The following is an 18,553-nucleotide window of genomic DNA, read 5'->3' on the forward strand; positions in this document are numbered from 1 at the left end:
TAGGTGTTAACATATACATACTATAACATCAAGTACCTGCCTCCCTGCATCCATTCATGGGACAATATCCTTCTTCCTTATTCTTCTCTTTTGTTTAGATGAGGACTTAGTGTATAGCCCTGACTAATCTAGAACTCTCTATGTAGACCAGTCTGGCCTTGAACTCACAGAGATCTGCCAGCCTCTGCCTTGTGAGTACTGGTATTAAGACACATACCACCACATGCAGTTATCCACATCTTTATCCATCACTACTTCATTGTATTTCTTAGATATGAGTGAGAACCTCTCAGAAATGGTAGATAAAGAACTTTATATGGGTTAGAAGATTGGCTGTCTACTAGCAGTTCATAAAATGTAAGACTAAGTCACTGAGGAGAAATACAACATTATCCACTCTATGCTTAGGTCATTTTTAAACTTCAACCCAAGTACAACCAACATAGCTTCATAAATAAGGGGGCTTTAGTGCATCTGATAAAGAATATAACCTTTAAACAACTTTCCTTAAGTTCATGAAAGCATCACAAAAACTTAACATCTTATACTAAGTTTTTATTATTTTGCCAATGGAACCAAATTCTAGAGAAGCAATTTAATTACCACCTATTTAGATGAACTGCTCAAAAATCTAATTAAAAAACATACAAACCAGGCAGTGCTGGTGCATGCCTCTAATCCCAGCACTTGGGAGGCAGAGCCAGGCAGATCTCTGTCAGGAGAGTCAGGGGGTGCTGAGTGAGGAGAGTCAGGGGGTGTTGAGTGAAGAGTCAGGGGGTGCTGAGTGAGGAGAGTCAGGGTTCAATCAGAAGAAAACAAGAGTTGATTCAAAGAAAAGAATTGATGCTACCAGAGTTTAAAGATGGAGAAAAAAAGATTTTTAAATAAGATTTAAATCAGGACAGAATAAATGGGTCATACAAATTTAGAAAAAACACATTTGCTCAAATGTTAAAAACTAAAGTCATGAAACTATCAGTTACATTCTCAACAATCAGTTGATTTGCTTCTTCACTGGTTCTTGCCAATTTGATCAAGAAAATGTACTAACAATTATGTGCAGGTACCAAATCACACAGACACCAACGGGCACAGTTCCCATTCTTATGAATTGTCAATAATTTATGAATGAGAATCCTTTTTTAAAAAAACACTCATGAATCTTACAATGTTTTAAAGAATTACTGACCCAAAGTAAACCTCCATTGACCAATGTGTCCTAAGCCTCACTTCTAATAGCAGCTTAACTAGCCATTATTTTCTCATCTCTCTTTACTTTGGGCATAGTGATATACATACATATATATATACACACATAGTCCCTTAAATACAAGAATCTTTGATTGTATTATTCTCAATATTTAAAGAAAAATAAAAGCTGGATAAAACTCTAAAGCAAATGAGTTCTAAATTCTGAAACTGTTAAAAAAAATCGACAATTTGAACATATACATGTTGATTCAACTCCTTTATATTTATTCTTTCGGCAAACATCATATAATATGAGCAAATCTACCTTACTCATAATAGTTACACATTTTTTGTTTTACTTTTTACAAGTTGTAAACATTCGTAAGTGAATAAAATTCTTGGCTGAAGACAAATTCCAGATTCTGCCATATACATTTCCAATCAGGACTAAAGAACACTCATGGGATTCCCATTAGACCACCACCAGCAGCAGCAAATCTAATTCACATATGTTGTCTTTAAATTAACAACTGCCATTCTTAAAAGACTTTTTTTTTTCATTTAAAGCTAAAATGGTAGAAGTTGGCCATACACTTTATTCATAAATTTACTGGCCATTTTAAAATAAAACATATACACAAAATACAGACATACATAATTAAGTACATTTAAAATCTTGTCAAAACAACAAAACATTTATGAGTTATTTTAGACTATCTTTGTTAAAAATGGAATTTTCAGTAACAAAGTTTCATAATATTTTGTTTTGTTAATCCTCAATGCTGATAATTTAACATAAAGATAATATTACTTTAAACTAAACTCAAAGTATTCAATTTACAACTTCATTCTTTTGTCAGTTTCAGAGAAAAAAATCAGAAGTTACAAAGCAGGCGCCCTTTAAACATACCATGCAGGAGGCAGGGCATATTTTAGTCTGCTGGAATGATCTCAAAAGGCCTGACTTGCTCTGCTGACCAGTCTGCCAGCTTGCCACAGTGCTACCTGCTTTTAACATCATAAGCCCATTATTTACTCACAGACAGTATACATGAATCAAAAGCCCAAATATTATAAACGTGATGCTCAATCTTATTATATTTCTAGCTTGAAAAGAAAACAGATCAAATCAAAAAAGTTTCATTTTCATAAATTTGTTTTGTTTTGTTGGTGCTAGAAACTGACCCTGGAGCCTCGTGCATGATAAGCAAGTGCTCTCCTAGAGCTGTGTCCCGATCCCACGGTACTGTGCTACCTAAGAATGGCAGACACGTACATACGTGGGTACAATCCTCTTACAAAGAACACTGTCAGAAGTGATTTGAAATCCCAGTTACAAAAATCATTCCTCAGGAGACTGTTCTGTACTAATTTTCAGCTCTCAGCTCCTGAACAGTGACCTTCGACTTTACTTATACATATAATAAAATTATTAGACATTTGAGTGGAAAAAAAAGTGAGACAATATGTAACAACATAATCTTTAGCCAGGGCTTCTCTAAATCCTAGAAAGTGAGCATAAGCAGAGATGTTGTTAGAACAAACTGGGAAGGGGCAGATTTAAGGAGAATGTGCCCCTGGCCCCTTCTGCATTACTAAAGCACCACTTGGCACAGGTGAGCAATGGAAGGCCACTGGTTATTTCTTAGTGGAAAAGGCTCTAGGGAAAGCAAGGCCACGTGTTGGGGAAAATGCAAGAAAATGTAAAAAATTCTCAGTTGTGAGGAGAATAAAGACACAAAGTAACTCCAGCCTCAAGCTGAAAAAACAGCAACACAAAGGTCAGTCTTTTTAAAGCTATACACAGAGAAGGGAAATCTCTAATTCATTAAAAAGGTTGAAGACAGATACAATGAACACCTGTTTACCAGGGGTTTTGTTTCATTTCTTTGAACTTCACTGAACTTAATGCTTACTTCTCATGTGAGTATTAAAAATTCCTAAAAGTAGTTTCTGCTTGGCTGCTGAGATGTGCTACATAACAAGTTTCGTTCACCTTGCTGAGCCTAGTCCTACCAGTTACTACAACCACTCATTTCATAAGCATTAATGAACTTGCTGACACTACAACATGCTCCTACGATGACAGAGACAGTCTCCGCACTTTAGGAAAAACTCGATCAAAATACTTATTTTGGGAATATAGAGTTGTGGGACCAAAATTTAAAACAAAATTTATTCAACATCAGAATGTCCAAGATAACTAAAACTCATTAATGAGAAGTGGAACACCTTGGTCTATGAACGATGTTCTCCACAACAGACTTTAAGTTCTAGGAATGCCACTAAGAGGGCACTGGTTCAAGTTAATCCAACATGTTTCTAAAAAGCCTGTTAGCAAACTTATTCATAAAACTGACTTAAGGTAGCTGTGTTTTTCAGTAGCATTTACAACAATCTAGCACTTGGTAGGAATATGCAGACTGGCACACTCTATAAAACATAGTGTAACATTTTGTAAACTAGGTGCAATTTTCAGTAGCTGAGTTCACCAACCGTGTGACAGAATTATAATGTTCCCCTAAGCCATATGCATGCCTCATGTATCTGAAATGAAAAAAAAAAGAAAAGAACTAAGTCATTTGAGGAGGTATTTACTATATGTAAATGAACATAGCATACTGACATACGTAACTAAGCACCCTGAAAAGTCCCAATCCAGAGGTATCATTGACTATATAAGAGCACATGCATTGTGCTCAACATCATGTCACAAGTGCTGGCAGTTAGCAAGTAATTCCAATCACTGGAGGAGCAAAGGCTGAGATGCTGATGGCTCAATGAGCTCAGTCTCACTAAGTTCAAACCATCAATGTAAGAACAGCTAGTAAGAAACTGGAGAAATAAACCCTCCATATTGACTGTGAGGGGCCAATTCTCACCCATGCAAATACATTCACAACATGAAAGGCTGTTTGAATGATCCTACCTTTTGTACTAATTAAAACTTAGTTAATGTCAATCTGGGCAACACACAAAACTAGTGCTGAAATTTTACAGCCTTTTGAAAGGACTTTATTCTTAGCCCATAGAGAGAAAAAAAATCAACAGTCGAAGCAATTATGTAAACCACACATTCTGATGTTTTCCAGTTCTGATTGCCTTTAACATAAAGCAGAATTAATTTAGCTAATTATAGCATTTTAATTAGTATACATAATCTAAAATTTCCTCACATCTCTTTTTGTCGCAAATATGAAAAATAAAAGAGTAAATATTCTTAGATACTCACACTAGTATTAAAGGATTCCTTGGATACTCTTCACCAACTACAATAGGAGGAGCATCTGCTTGGAGTATCTCGATTGGTGTTTGTAAAATATGAGACAGAGCTCTTAGCTATAGGGGGAAAAATAAGATTAGCAAGAGAAACAAAATTACAAATCTTACTCAAATCACAACTACTGAAGTACATACATAGAACATGGCAACCAGTCAAAGCAAAGATGTGCTGCTCTATTCATAATAGTACCAGCAGCTCAGGTAAGAGGACACTTAGTATTTGCTGAATTGATGAAAAAATTAAAAAGAAATAAATACATAAGTAAGCAGAAGGCTGCATCAAAGGCAGAAGTTTCTCAAGCCTTGGACACACAACAGTTTTGTAAAAATACCAATGTCAAGTGTGGTGAAATGGGTGAAGGATAGACTGTGATTATTATACCAGTCTCTGGCTTGAAAACATTCCATTTTTCATAATGATACAATTTTTAAGCACTAGTGGCTAAGCATCAGATCAAATCATTACCAGCCAAGGGAAAGGGGATAGGATCTGGCAAAACATGAGGTTCACTTTTGAAAGTTTCTAGGATGATGCTGCTGCAGTCAGCATCAAGAACTGCTGTTCTGGAACTTTCAGCAAGAACAAGGTATGTATGTGAATTATTCTGGCCTATGATGGAATCTCCATCTGGTCAGCATGCTGTACTACCTTAATTTTGTAATATGCAATATAACCATAGAGCTTAAAGCCTAACAAACAATAGCCACTAATAAAATAATGCTAATGGCAAATGACATGCTATAACTAAGCACTATAATCATGTATATACTTTATGTGAATTAATTCATCCTGTCTTCATAATAACTTCATGGAGCAGATAGTGGTGAGTTGGTTTTGGTTTGGGTTTTATTGGAGACAGCTTGCCTGTTTGTTGATGTTGCTTGGATAAGAGTTCTCACCATGTGGCCCAGCTGGATGGGAACTTGCTATGTAAACCAGGCTGGCTTCAACTTGCAGGGGTCCTCCTGCCTCTGCATTCTAAGTACTAGTGTTACAGGTGTGAGCAGCCACACCCACGTTACTGTTATTTTTAACACCTAGAATCTGAAGTAGAAATATGCTAAAAGTATTCCCTGGGTCAAAGAAAAAATTAAATGACCCTGTTAACTGAAGAAGCTGACTCCAGAACCTGAGTTCATAATCAAATCTGTCACTGCCAGCCTTCCAACATGGATTGCTAATTTATGCATCAGCCCAATTACAAAAGTTACATAGAACCTTTATGAGGTTTTGAATGATGTTAAAAATTAATTCAAGAATATGAAAAGGATTCTGCTGCATAAATAAAATCCTTTATTGTTTTGCAAAATATTCCTTTGATACATTATTTTTAATTTTTTTTAAAACTAGCACAGAATAGTGTGCAAAGCAATGTTTTCAAAAAGCCATCTAATAGGGCCAGAGAGATGGCAAAGCAGATGAAGGCCCTTCTCACCCACCTGACAGCTGGAGTTTGTTAGACTTGGTGAAAAGACAGCATCAGCTCCTGAAAGTTTTCCTGACTGCAGGAAGTCTGCTCTGGCACTCATGAAAACATACACACACACACACACACACACACACACTAAGGTTTGCTTTTGACTTTGGTTTTGATTGATAATATATACATTTATCCCACTGTGAAATCAACAATTTGTACTTCAAAGGAATTCACAAGCAATGAATGAGCAAATATCCTTCCAAAGATGTTTTTAAAAACTGTCTCAATTAAATGATCTCAATCTAACAGAATCCAATATCATCATATTCCTTTGTGAACCTTTGGAAGTAGTTCAAGTCTCTTTATTCCCACCATCACAAAGCTAGTGGAACATCTGCAGTGTCTGAGTCAGGAGACAAACTAATGGGGACAGTTCCCTCTGGTGGAGAGGTCCAACTATAGCACTGTATAAAAAATGACTGCAAAGGAATGACTGATTCGCACCTCATCTTCAAGCAAAGTTTAAGAAGTCCTCAGAGGCAGAGGACTGAGGACACTCAGCCACCTGTACAGTACTAACACTGCTGGAGTCACTGGCATCTGAGTTCAAACTCGCATGCCTCACGTCCTCCCTACCTTGGCTAAGGTCACAGCATTCGACTACGTCATCTTAAAACTAGAGGTCAAAAAGCTGAAGACTCAGCCAAGGCACAAAGGAAAGGTTTGAACATGAGCCTAGATTCACCGCCTCATCTTTTCTCTACCACCTCGGACCGCTTTGTTGTAGTTAAGCACGATTAACAGTAAACTCTAAAAATTAGAGCTCAAAGAAGTCATGTTAAGTTTCTATGTGTCTGAAGATATTGTTTTCTTATATAACAAGTCAATGCATCAATTTATTGCCTTCAAGTAATAAGCAGGAACTCAACAGATAATTGTAACAAATGTGTTTTAGTAGATTTTATACAAAATATTCATTTTGCATACCCTAAGCTGGTCTTAATGCCTCATCCTCTGGCCTCAGCCTCCCTAGTGATAGAATTACAGGCATTTAATGTCTGATCCTGGTTCATTTCTATTTTTGATGTAAAGTTCTTTTACCAACACTGATCTACTAGATTGAAATTCACTTTCATGGAATAAAATCTCTAATTGTTCTTTCTTTCTTTCGTTTTATTTAAGGTCTCTCCTTGGGCTGGAGAGATGGCTCAGAAGTTAAGAGCACTGGTTGCTCTTCCAGAGGTCCTGAGTTCAATTCCCAGCAACCACATGGTGGCTCACAACCATCTGTAATGAGATCTGGTGCTCTCTTCTGGCCTGCAGAGCACTGTATACATAATAAATAATAATTCTTTAAAAAAAAAAAAAAAAGTCTTGGGTTGGGGATTTAGCGCAGTGGTAGAGTGCTTGCCTAGCAAGCGTAAGGCCCTGGGTTCTATCCTCAGTTCAAAAAAAAAAAAAAAAAAAAAGTCTCTCCCTACATAACCCAGGCTAGCACCAAGATTGCACTACAGATGTGCACTATCACATCAGGCAAGTCTTCATGTTATTGTCTTCATTGTTTTTTACATACAGAAAAATCAGATTGGCCATAGAAGCATCACAAATGAAAACATTCAGATGCAACATCAGCTTCTCTAAGTCGTGATTCACTTACTCAAAGGTGCACGGTCTAACCCCAGGGAAAGAGTGTGTAACTCCCTATTTCTTTGTCGGTAGAGAAATGGCAAATGTAGGAAGGAAAGGCATCTTCAAAGAGAAACCAGGTTTCGCTGAAAAAGCTGTGTGCAGCCTACAAGTGGAATCCATAACTAGTTTAACAGCCATACACTATGAACTTCCAGGCTTACCTCAAGCTGACCTCCCCATGCCGCAGTGTTTACAATGTCATCACAGTATTTTCTGAATTCCTCTGTAGAGAATACACCACAATTTTTATATCATCACACAATCCCTGATAAAAACATCCAAGTCCAAAACATCTCCCTTCTGTAAAATGTCCTTTAAAAATGTAATCTAATTCCCAAAAGCACATTAAATACACCCACCCCAACTTTCCACCATCTTTCTATGCAAGAGCAAAGCATTTCTACTCCTTGCCTTCAACCTGGGACCCAGAGATATAGGTCATTAACTGACTTTTCTCATCATCCTAAGAGTGTCAACAAATTCACTATTCTGACAAATGTTCTACAGCCACAATTGCATGTGAAATGACATACATGGCTAAAATATGTGGCATTTCTACAATGAGGCTTACTGTTAAGAGCCTATGGAAAGTGAAAGGATCTTTGTCCGATCTCCCCATGGGTAGCAGCAAATAGTTTCTCAGCTTGTCATTTTACGTATCTTTACATGATCTGTATCAGTGTCACTTTTAGTAAAGGGAGATTTTGCTGAATCTCTGAAAAAAAGTAAAAGACCTAATCCCTGAGTTTACAATAGGCATATTACAGTACACATATACCCTCAAGTGCAGCATATTAAAATGGGCTAAACATGAAATGGAGAGATGGCTCAGTAGTTAACAGCATTTGCTGGTCTTCCAGAGAACCTGGGGTTCAATTCCCAGCACCCATAAGAGAGCTCACATCTGTCTGTAACACCAGTTACAAATGATCTGATATCCTCTTCTGGTCTCCAAGGACGTAAGGCCCACACATGGTGTATAGACGTACATGTAGGCAAAACATCTATACACATAAAATGGGGCCAAACATCCTTCCAGTCCAAGGAAGGGAAGAAAAGCTATGAGAACTAAAAGAAAAATATGCCCCATGCGTTAATCTCTTTTGCATTTTCAAAACAGTACCTACTGAATACCATGGCCTTCAATAGAAATTTACTGAATGAACTAACTAACACTTTTGTCTTTTTCTTTGATACATGAATTGAATGATCTACCACTAGCAGAGTTGTGTAGACAAATTTAAGGACTATGATACATGAAGTCACATTTGAGATCTATCCACAGATACCTAACACATGCCTCACTCACCACAAACAACCAACTCAACTGCTTGTGCTCAATTCTGTCCATTCTGCGCTATGTTCTACCTTCTTCCATGGAGGGCAGGTTCCATTAAAGGAAAGTCAGCCTGAACCATCCCTTCTCTAGCCCCTCCCCCAGTGGAAACTGCCTTACCTATGATCGTCCTTACATTTCCTTATTCTTAACATTCCTGAAGCCCTTCTAGATTTGGACTTGGTTTCAGACTTGTTTGCAAATTGTACATGTTTTTGTAAGTTGTGAATTTTATATATCATAAAAACTTTCCTTAATTATCAATTTATTTTAATAAAGAGGGGAGATTATTGTTCATGAAGGGTTGTGAAATCAAACTTTACTTAACTAGTAACCTTCCTAGCTATAGCTTATTATACTTCCCTGAATATGATTAAGTTAGTTTTCACAATCATTGTTTGCTCATGGTCTTGAAGCCCTACACAAACATACTTACAAAGACTATCAAAACTCACCTCCCTCTAACTTTGTTAAACATGAATTACACCTTTCAATGACTAACCCTACCCCTATCTTATTTTCCTAATGACCTACATATAGTAATAACATATTTTAACTCCAAAATTGTTAAGTACTTAAGAGATAAAGTAAAATATATCTACATCTATTCAAATTATAAAAAATAATTATGCCTACATTTTAGTGATCTGTATTCTTCATAAGAAAGAAAGGTCTTACATGCTATACCCAAGAAGCACTTTATTTGAAAACCAGAACCACTAACAAAATGTAGTTAAGAAAACTAAACTACCTGGAGTATACATGTTTCCTGTATTGGGGTTTGTTAAAAATGGCAGGAAGTCTTCGGAATGACTTTGCATGTACTCAGCAGTCTGCTTCCGTAGGGCAGCCACAGTCAGAGGACAGTCCTGTTCTCTCAGCTGATCCTCAAGCGCACCATACATGCAATGACCATCAGATGGAATATGTTTAATTTCTAATTCTCTGGCTGCCAATATCTGAACAAGTTTTTCATTCTCTACATGTCTGGCTCCAGATAAGTTCTCAATTTCAGCCTCAGCTATCCTTTCTTCCCGCTCCTTTTCCAAGGCAGCCTTTTTTTCCTAGAACAAGAATATAGGAAAGTTAAGTGATAATAATTAGTTAATTCACATTTTGAAATTTTTTGCCATTTTCCTTCTCCCACAACTGTCCTCATAAGGTCAATTTAAAAATATGTCAACAACTTTACTGGCTGATTTCAAAGTACTGTCTTAAGATTCACTTGTCTGCTGAGCTTGAGAGGCAGAGGAACTTAGGGATCTCTGTGAGTTCGAGGCCAGCATGGTCTACATAACAAGTTTCAGGACAGCCAGGGCTACAGAATATGACCCTATCTCAAAAACATTAAAAAGATTCAGCTGTCCTCAGTCTTAAAGCACAGGATCACATTTAAGCCCAGACTAACCCAGTTGTATCATTCTGCCACAGTGGATTTACTATGTTAAAACTACCTGAAGGGCACAAACAGGTACTACAGGTACATCTGTTTCCTTAAAGTGGAGATAGCACCTCTACATATAGTTAATAAAGCAACTGACTTTTTAAAAGTTTGCTTATATGTAATTCAGGTATTACAGATAGACTAAAATCCCTCTAAATCCTAGTGCTCTCTACAGCTCTGGGGACACATCCTCCTAGATTCCTCTTCTATGCACCATAATAAACCCAATACAATTACAGAAAATGTGGCACATCCTTTATAACAAAAATGGCATTATTCTCTATATAATATAACTTGCTTTCCATTTAAACAAGGAAATACAAATTCTTGAGATTTTTCCCATGACTGCATTATCCAGGCATGTTGTAGGGTTCAGTGAAGTCAACAAGAGATTTGTTAGTGAGTGCAGTGGGAAATTGGGGGGCAAAGGAGAACTTTCCCAATAGCTGTAGTAAGAATTATAAGCCAGAGAACATCCATGTTTCATAGCTAAAAACAATTCACAGTACTAGCACATAAGAGAAAAGTATCAAGAAATAAGGTTGCTGGCTAAAGACAGGTTACAGATGACTGTAAGCCACCATCCCAGGACTGGGAATCAAACCCAGGTCCTCAAGAAGAGCAGCCAGTGCTCTTAACCATTAAGCCATCTCTCAAGTCCCTAAAAATGTTGATTTAGTAAATTCCACAGGGAACAATAGGTAAGGACTTTCCTGTTCTAACTTCAGTCCCCTTGGGACAGAACAGGAAGGCACAATTCAATAAACTGAATGACTGCCATCATGTGCCATGTGAGAGAACTTCAAATGTTCGTTTGTGGGTTTAAGTACCTGAATCAAGCTAAGAAGTAATAGCTCACTAATAAAACATAAACCACCCTAGGATTTTTCTTCCAGCTTGAACCATGAGAAAAGCAGCATGCTTTACCTCACTGTTCAGTACAACTGTGGACATGGATATAAATCCTAAAACACAAGGTGGCACTATTACTTCATAAAAACTAAAACCAGTTCAGTGGGGAGAGGAAGAATAAGCACCTTAGACATCTAATCCAAACCCCTCATTTTCCTCTTCTGAGGAAACAGCACGCAGAAAGATTTCCCAAGGCCATACAGCTGGTTAGAGCACAGCAGGGACAGGGACAACACACAGAGCTCCTTCTATGCAGGCACCTGAATCAGAATAAAGGTTGGGGCAGATGGCAGCTGGAGTTAATGTCATTCACTTTTTACTGACAGAATGGAAAAGCCTGTAAGTCTCTACTAATTCTATCATTATCTTTTCTTGCCTAATGATCTGCGTCAGAAGTAAAAAGCAAATGAGTCTGCTTTCATTAAATCAGATGGAAAATTCATTGGATTCTTTCTTGTCTCTGTGGGAGTTTCCAACATCAGGTACTTTTCTACAAAGATAGTGCTAGAGATAGAATGGCAATAAAGTCTACTAAAAAAAAAAAAATAGATGGAAAACAAGAGTATGGAACTCATAAACACATTGCTAGCAAAACTGGAGTCATGTTGATTTGGGCACTAGTCCAGGTTAGTATTAAACTTTCTCTCTCACTGAGATAACTTAGATATCATCTTTCTCCTTTGTAAAATAAAGAAACTAGATCTCATTCTATCTCTCAAATTCCTTATTTTTGGAAATCAATTATTTTATTTCTACCTTTTTTGAGGGGTGGGGGATTGAAGCAGTTGGTTCTCTACTTCCACCAAGTGCATTCTAGGGATTAAGTCAAGTCCTCAGGCTAGGCAGCAAGCAACTTTATCCATTGAGCCATCCTGCTAGCCACAAATTCCCGAGTTTACTAAAATGCCCCCATGTTTCTCCAAACTAAGAGACTCCAAGAGTCTTATGATAAATCACCAAAATATTGCCGTGCTTTTCTTCCAGAATTGTTTCTCTACCAAAACGACTGCCAGTGGTTAAATGGCTTCTTAATCCTTGGTGCTTTGGCAAAAAGACCAGTTCCAAATCACCTAAAGTCAAATTTGCCCATCCTGAATTCAGGTTCCATTCCATTAAACATTATGAAAATTTAGTGTTCTCTGCTCCAAAAGCCCACTGGATTAACAAGTAATAAACTGGGAACTATTTTCTCTGCCAAGTGATAAAGCAATAGACTATAAATATTACTAAACTGTTCAGAGTATAGTGGAAAATGTATTAAGTTCAGACAGGAGAGAAATAACAAATTTTTAAAGAAGATAGGTCTATTAGCGATAAACAGGCATTGATAAATGGAGGAGCTTCAGCCTTGGATTTTATATTTAAACAGGCTAGTATTAAATGAAGCAATTAATAAATACAAGTAAATTTTTTAAATTGTTATGGTACTTGCACACAAAACACCTCGTTTTTGATATCTAGAAAGCAAGTGACAATTGTAGAACCATGACGAAAAGAATGGCTATCTATCATAAATAAGGAGTTGAACTAGAGTAGCCCTTCAAGATAGCATGAGCTCTAAGTGATTCTTTGAAATTCACAATGGTAATATTAGTCAAGAGCAAAATTCCATAAAAATATGATATTTGACTATTTGCAACATACAAAAAGAGATATTGTCTTAGGCCTAATTTTTTTAAGAGGACTATGATACACTTAACATAATAAATGTTATCATTTGTTGACACTAGAGTTCTCCAGGCCTTGTATTAATGGTCCTGGCCAGTTTACCATTTAATATCCATAATATGACATGGTATCAGTTTCACCTACCTACTATTGAAACTGAATGCAAAGTCATGAGAGTAAGGGAAATGGAAGCCTAATCTATGGAAGCCTAATCTGGAGTTGGAGAGCAGCCTAGGGCCCTGTCTGACCCTCAAAAGTACACTTTAAGAGGGAAAACACCCATTCTGTCTAACACTAACCTTCAATGCTCTACTATATTATATACTAAAAGAACCCTATGAAATATGCACTTAGATCTTAAAAAAACATAAAGAATTAGTAAAGTAGAATTCAGTACCAAAATATGAATATTAAACTTTCTTTTCTAAAATGAAATGGGCTTAACCCTCCTCATGCCATTCTCATTAATACACTATTTCCAATAAATCTAATGCTGTATCTCATTCCCACATTTGTTATTATGTTATTCCTCCTGTGTAGACTGTCTTTTGTCCAAATATTTACCTTTCTTTCAAATTATAATACATCATTAACATTTGACATAAAGAAATTTCCCTTCTTTGAATTTTTAGTGTAATTAAACATTATATAAATACCAACATAATTCTCTCAGAACTCTGGATCCCTGCGTGTTTTATTGTATTTCTAAGTTCAAATCTTTACTTTATCTCTGAGCATTAATTTTTTAAAAAATATTTTTAAAGTTTATTTTTTTAATTATGTGTGTTTGTTTGTGTGTGTGTGTGGGGGGGGGGTATGCGCATGTGAGTGCAGGTTCCCATGGAGACCAGAGGCATCATATCTCCCTGGAGATGGAGTTATAGATGGTTGTGAGCAGCCCCACAAAAGAGAACCAAGTGTGGTCTGAGCCATCTTTCCAGCCTCCTGAGCACTAATTTTTGTGCAGTCATATGACCCCAGTCTTTGAAATGTCTAAATTAAGTTTACAATAATGTATTTGTCTAAGAAAAAAAAAAATAGTCCTTTGCCTCCCCTACAAGAACTGCAAACTAGACATCTTATTTTTCATTGTCTTATACCTATTATCTTCTGTAGAAGGAAATGAAATCATACTTCACAAGACTACTGTCAGGACTAAATAAGAGTTCAATATAAATAGCTTAGAATATTATCTGACATAAGACATGCACTTATTAGACATTAATTAGTTCAGGTCCCTAGACAAGGAACTCCATTTTTTTCTAATCTTTTCTTATATAATACCTAAGAAATAATACCAGCTTATATACTTGGTGATATGACTTTCATACCCGTCTCTTTTGTGCTTTTGAAATCCGAGGTGGTTGATTCTCAAGTACCAAGTTTGAAATGTTAACAGCAACAGAATCTATCTGAAGGAAAAAACATTTCAAAAAAAGAAATTATTAAAAAATGTTTATAACTTACTGAAAGTGTTATGCTACTACTAATTATTCTTATATTATGCTACTAATACTTCCAGTTTGAGCAGCAACCCTAGACACAATATTAAATTGTATGGTTTTGTCACCTTTCTCTATTTTCAAGGATGAATTTGTAAAATTGCCAAGAATTTTCATAGCTCTCCAAAGACAAGGCTCATTCCTACATACCTTCTCTCCTTCTTAACCTAATCCATTACTCTAAATACCTCACTTTCATTTCAGGGCATCTGTCTTGTTCATCAATGCTGACATACAAAATAATTTGTGCTCCTCATTACCTTCATGTTCTTAAAGGTAACAACAGAGTCACTTCCCCATGTTAACTAGCCAAAATTTAATGAGCACTAATTTCTGAGGCTAAAACTGAGCAATTTCTATCTTCTCCTAGCTACAAATTGACAAGTTCACTAACAATTTACAATCAACCCTAAACTTCAAAGGTTAACATTGTTAAAGAAAAAAGTTAGCCTTCTACTTGGATAAACAGCTAGTATGACATTACTGTAACTCAAGCTAGTTTTTAGTATAATATATAAAACTCAAAGCATCTGAAACAGATGCAAAAGTCTCTAGAGACTATGTCCCAAGTGATAAAATTATCAAAATCTGATCAACTTCTAATAATTTAAACTTTATTCAATCTATTCTTTGTTGGTTAGTTTTGTTTTGATTCTACCAAAATTCACAGGATATTAACAAAAAAAAAAAAAAAAAATGGAATTCAGAATCAAAGCAAGGCCACAAAGAAAACAAGTTTAAGTTAATGAAAAAGAGGACAGTTAAGGTGGGCTGGAGAATTTGCATCTTAGCAGGCAAGTGATCAATGGTTAAGAATCAAACTTTTCTTTCTCTTTGGAAATCTTGAAATAGAAGGCCTAAGAGAGCAAACCAAACCCCTTGCTACTAGAAAAGAGGGAGACAATTAGGAACAGCACAATGCTGGCATGCCTAAACACTTAAAACACCTTGTTTTTACACTTACGTATATGGGAGGTCAGAAGACAACTCATGGGAGTCAGTTTTCTTTCTTCCCTGGAGGTTGAGTTCTGGGATAGAACTCAAGATGGTCAGGCTTAACCGCAAGACCCTTACTCGGTGAGCTATACGGGCAGCCCCCAATAAAAGTTCTCTTGTCGCTTTCTCTTCTGTTGCTGTTGCTGGGTTCTGAGATAGGGGTCTTGCTATGAAGCCCAGGCTGGCCTCAATCTCACAACCTCCCTGCTTCTGCCTCCTGAGTGCTCAGACTATAGGCATGTATCACCATGCCAGGCTGGAGATAAAAATATTTTAAGAGTAAGGCAGGCCAGGAACAGGATGACTGACTGACTGGGTAAAGAAATTAAAGACACTATATTTAATACTCTGTGTAAATGAACACACAGAAACTCTTCCCTTGCCAACAGAACAAAAATGAATGAAACCTTAGGAAGATGAGATCTTGCATAGAACTAAGAAATTCCTATCAACAGTAACTGAGTATATAGAATATGACTCTTCATATTCAAAACTCATGCAACAAATTACTATATTATAAAGGTATAAAAATGGCCTGGTTTTGTTTTTCTTTGTTTTGAAGAAAGGGTTTCTCTGTGTAGCCCTGGCTATCCTGGAACTCACTCTGTAGACCAAGCTGACTTTTAACTCAGATCTAACTGCCTCTGCCTACCAAGTGCTGGGATTAAAGATGTGTGCCACCCAATGCCGGGACTGATGGCCTAGTTTTAAATTCTAGCTTTTGGCACTCAATAGCTATTATGACTTCAGGACAAAGATCTTAATCTAAGTGTGTTTCCTACTGGAAAAGTGTGATTATCTACATTTATTCTACAGAGATTGTTTTACAGGATTACTGACAATTAATTGAAATACTAGAGACCATACAGTACCCAAGGTAGCTGGCATACACTGCTAGGTAGAATGATAAACACTGAAGAGATCCATGTTAGCACACTCCCATACACACAAAAAGCAACCACAAAACTTTATTCATTGCAACTGTTTCATGAAGCACTTTTTGTGACTTAAGTATGATTTCACATCTGTTGTCCATTTGGTTTTTATAGGAACCTGTAACCATACACAAAAGCATTTGTGCCACCATGTCATATGTGGAGAAATTTATTCTCCAGTTAACTAACTTGCCAGAGGTTATTCATCATTAATCCCTGACAAGCATTCTAGTCTTCTAACTTTCACTCAGGAGAAACATTCTCTAGCATACTTTACATATTCATCATTGGGTTAGGTAAGTAGATACTTTTCTGATCTCCCTTAAAAAAAAAATAAACAAAAAAGGCTTGGTCACAAAATACAGAGGAAATGTAAAGCTGGGTGTGGTGGTGGTTCACGCCTATAATCCCAGCACTTGTGAGGCCAAGAGAGTAGGATCTGAAGTTCACGTTCTCCTCGGCTACAAATCCAGATGGGTGGCAACCTGAACTACTGACACTTTGTCTCAAAAAATAATAATGACATAATGTGATGTGTGTGTTGACTGCATGACTTGATTTCACTGCCAATTTTGTGAATGTACACAGTAAGATGTTCAACAAACTCAGACAGCTGTTTCCCAAGGCTCAGAAACAAGCTTTATTCCCCATACCTTACTCTCCTTGAAAGTCAGTTTCAACTGCTCCAGTTCTTCACTATGTTTTTGCTCCATTTCTCTCTCCAACTTAGCTACATCTTCAATGAGTTGTTTCCTCCTCTTTTTGTCATTTTTGGGAACAGCGTTCTTCATTCCCTGAATTTTGGCTAAAAGGTTACCAAAACCATCGTGTCAGAGCCCCAGGAAGAGAGCGAAAAGCAGTAATAAGATGTGAAGAGGTGTAATTATAGAATGGAATGTGATTATAGAAGCAATTAGTCATGACACAACAATCAGATACAGAGAAAGGCCCGGATGAGGCTTGAGATCCAACACAGACCTCGTAATCACAACCTTGAATTTGTTTGGTTTGACAAGGCAACATGAAGTTAAAAAAAAAAAAAAATCATTAAATTGTAAATTATAAAATTTCCGCCTTTCAAATATCTCTTCTGTGACCGGCAAGACAAAGTGAAGCAATTCAGACCACACCACTAAGGTCAAGTGTCAGGAACCGGGCAGGCACGGGAAGGGAGGCAGAGGAGGTCCAAGACCTTGGCCTCCGGGCACATCCCACGGCAAGCAGCCCATGCGCGGCACCGGCTCGGGGTCCGCTGCAGGCTGCACAGGGGGACACCCCCGAAGACTGCCAATCTAGGGCCGAAGGAGTGGGGGAGAGCTGGAGAAGACAGACCGAAAGTTCCTGAGGGGAGGAACATCTAGAATCCAGGCTGGTCGCCCCTCCGGGTTCACACGCCCCGCTCCCAGCCCCCGCCCCGTCACCTTGCAGCTCCTTCTTCTCTTTGCGATGCCTTCTCACCAGCTGCTCCTCCTCGTCAAGCTCTTCCGCCAAGACCTCCTCCATGCCTGCTGGGTGGCCGGGCACTCGCGCTGGAGGAGCCGCGCACGGCAGGCGGCCCAGCACCTCCCACCCCTCAACCCTCACCCGGGGCGCCATTGGCCGCCGCCAAGGCCCAGCCCCGCCTCAAGGCGGCTCCGGATCCCGCACTAACCACTGACACCGGGCGAAGCCGGCATGGGCTAGGGCGCCTGCGCGCGCACACCGCTCTGGGCGGCGCGCGGGAAGCTGGGACTCCGCGACGGAGAACGCACCTGGCGCTGGAGTTTCTGCAGCACAAAGCTACGCGCCCCGCGATTGGCCCCGGTGAGCGACGCGCAGAGATGACGTCACGAGCGTCCTTTTGCGCTGCTTTCAACTTGTGGTTTGAAGCACTGCTTGGGCTATGTACTCTTTCGCTAAGACACACTGATTTTTCTGGGTTTTTTGTTTGTTTGTTTGGTTGGTTGGTTTTTGTTTTTTTAAATAAAGCATAGAGGTGGTGGAGCACGCCTTTAATCCCAGCTCAGGAGGCAGAGGCAAGGGGATTTTTTGTAGTTCAAGGCCAACATCATCTAGAGTGAGTTCTAGGACAGCCAGGGCTGTTACACAGAGAAACCCTGTCTCAAAAAACCAAAGTAAAGAAAGAAAATTTAAAAATAATAAAAGCGTGGATTGTTTTCAATATGGGCCATTACGTT

The 18,553-nt window shown here is 38.0% G+C and overlaps 1 protein-coding gene across 2 annotated transcripts; it reads right to left on the reverse strand.

Moving 5' to 3' along the window:
* Positions 1-1,101: 1,101 nt before the first annotated feature.
* On the reverse strand, positions 1,102-18,090 carry Otud6b (OTU deubiquitinase 6B). 2 transcript variants are annotated; one of them, XM_036178398.1, is made up of 7 exons: positions 17,798-18,090; positions 17,030-17,181; positions 14,275-14,355; positions 9,671-9,983; positions 7,745-7,806; positions 4,424-4,530; positions 1,102-3,738 (listed from the first exon to the last, which is right to left on the reverse strand). In XM_036178398.1, the coding sequence occupies exons 1-7, from the start codon at positions 17,970-17,972 to the stop codon at positions 3,654-3,656; spliced, it is 975 nt and encodes a 324-aa protein (XP_036034291.1). In that variant the 5' UTR covers positions 17,973-18,090; the 3' UTR covers positions 1,102-3,653. The 2 variants fall into 2 exon arrangements, with proteins under 2 accessions (XP_036034291.1, XP_036034293.1); XM_036178400.1 differs by lacking the exons at positions 17,030-17,181; positions 17,798-18,090 and adding an exon at positions 11,401-11,535 and having other exon boundaries at positions 14,275-14,333.
* Between the last annotated feature and the right edge of the window lie 463 nt (positions 18,091-18,553).

The sequence above is a fragment of the Onychomys torridus genome, chromosome 2, assembly GCF_903995425.1.
Source record: "Onychomys torridus chromosome 2, mOncTor1.1, whole genome shotgun sequence".
In the NCBI taxonomy this organism is placed as follows: Eukaryota; Metazoa; Chordata; class Mammalia; order Rodentia; family Cricetidae; genus Onychomys; species Onychomys torridus.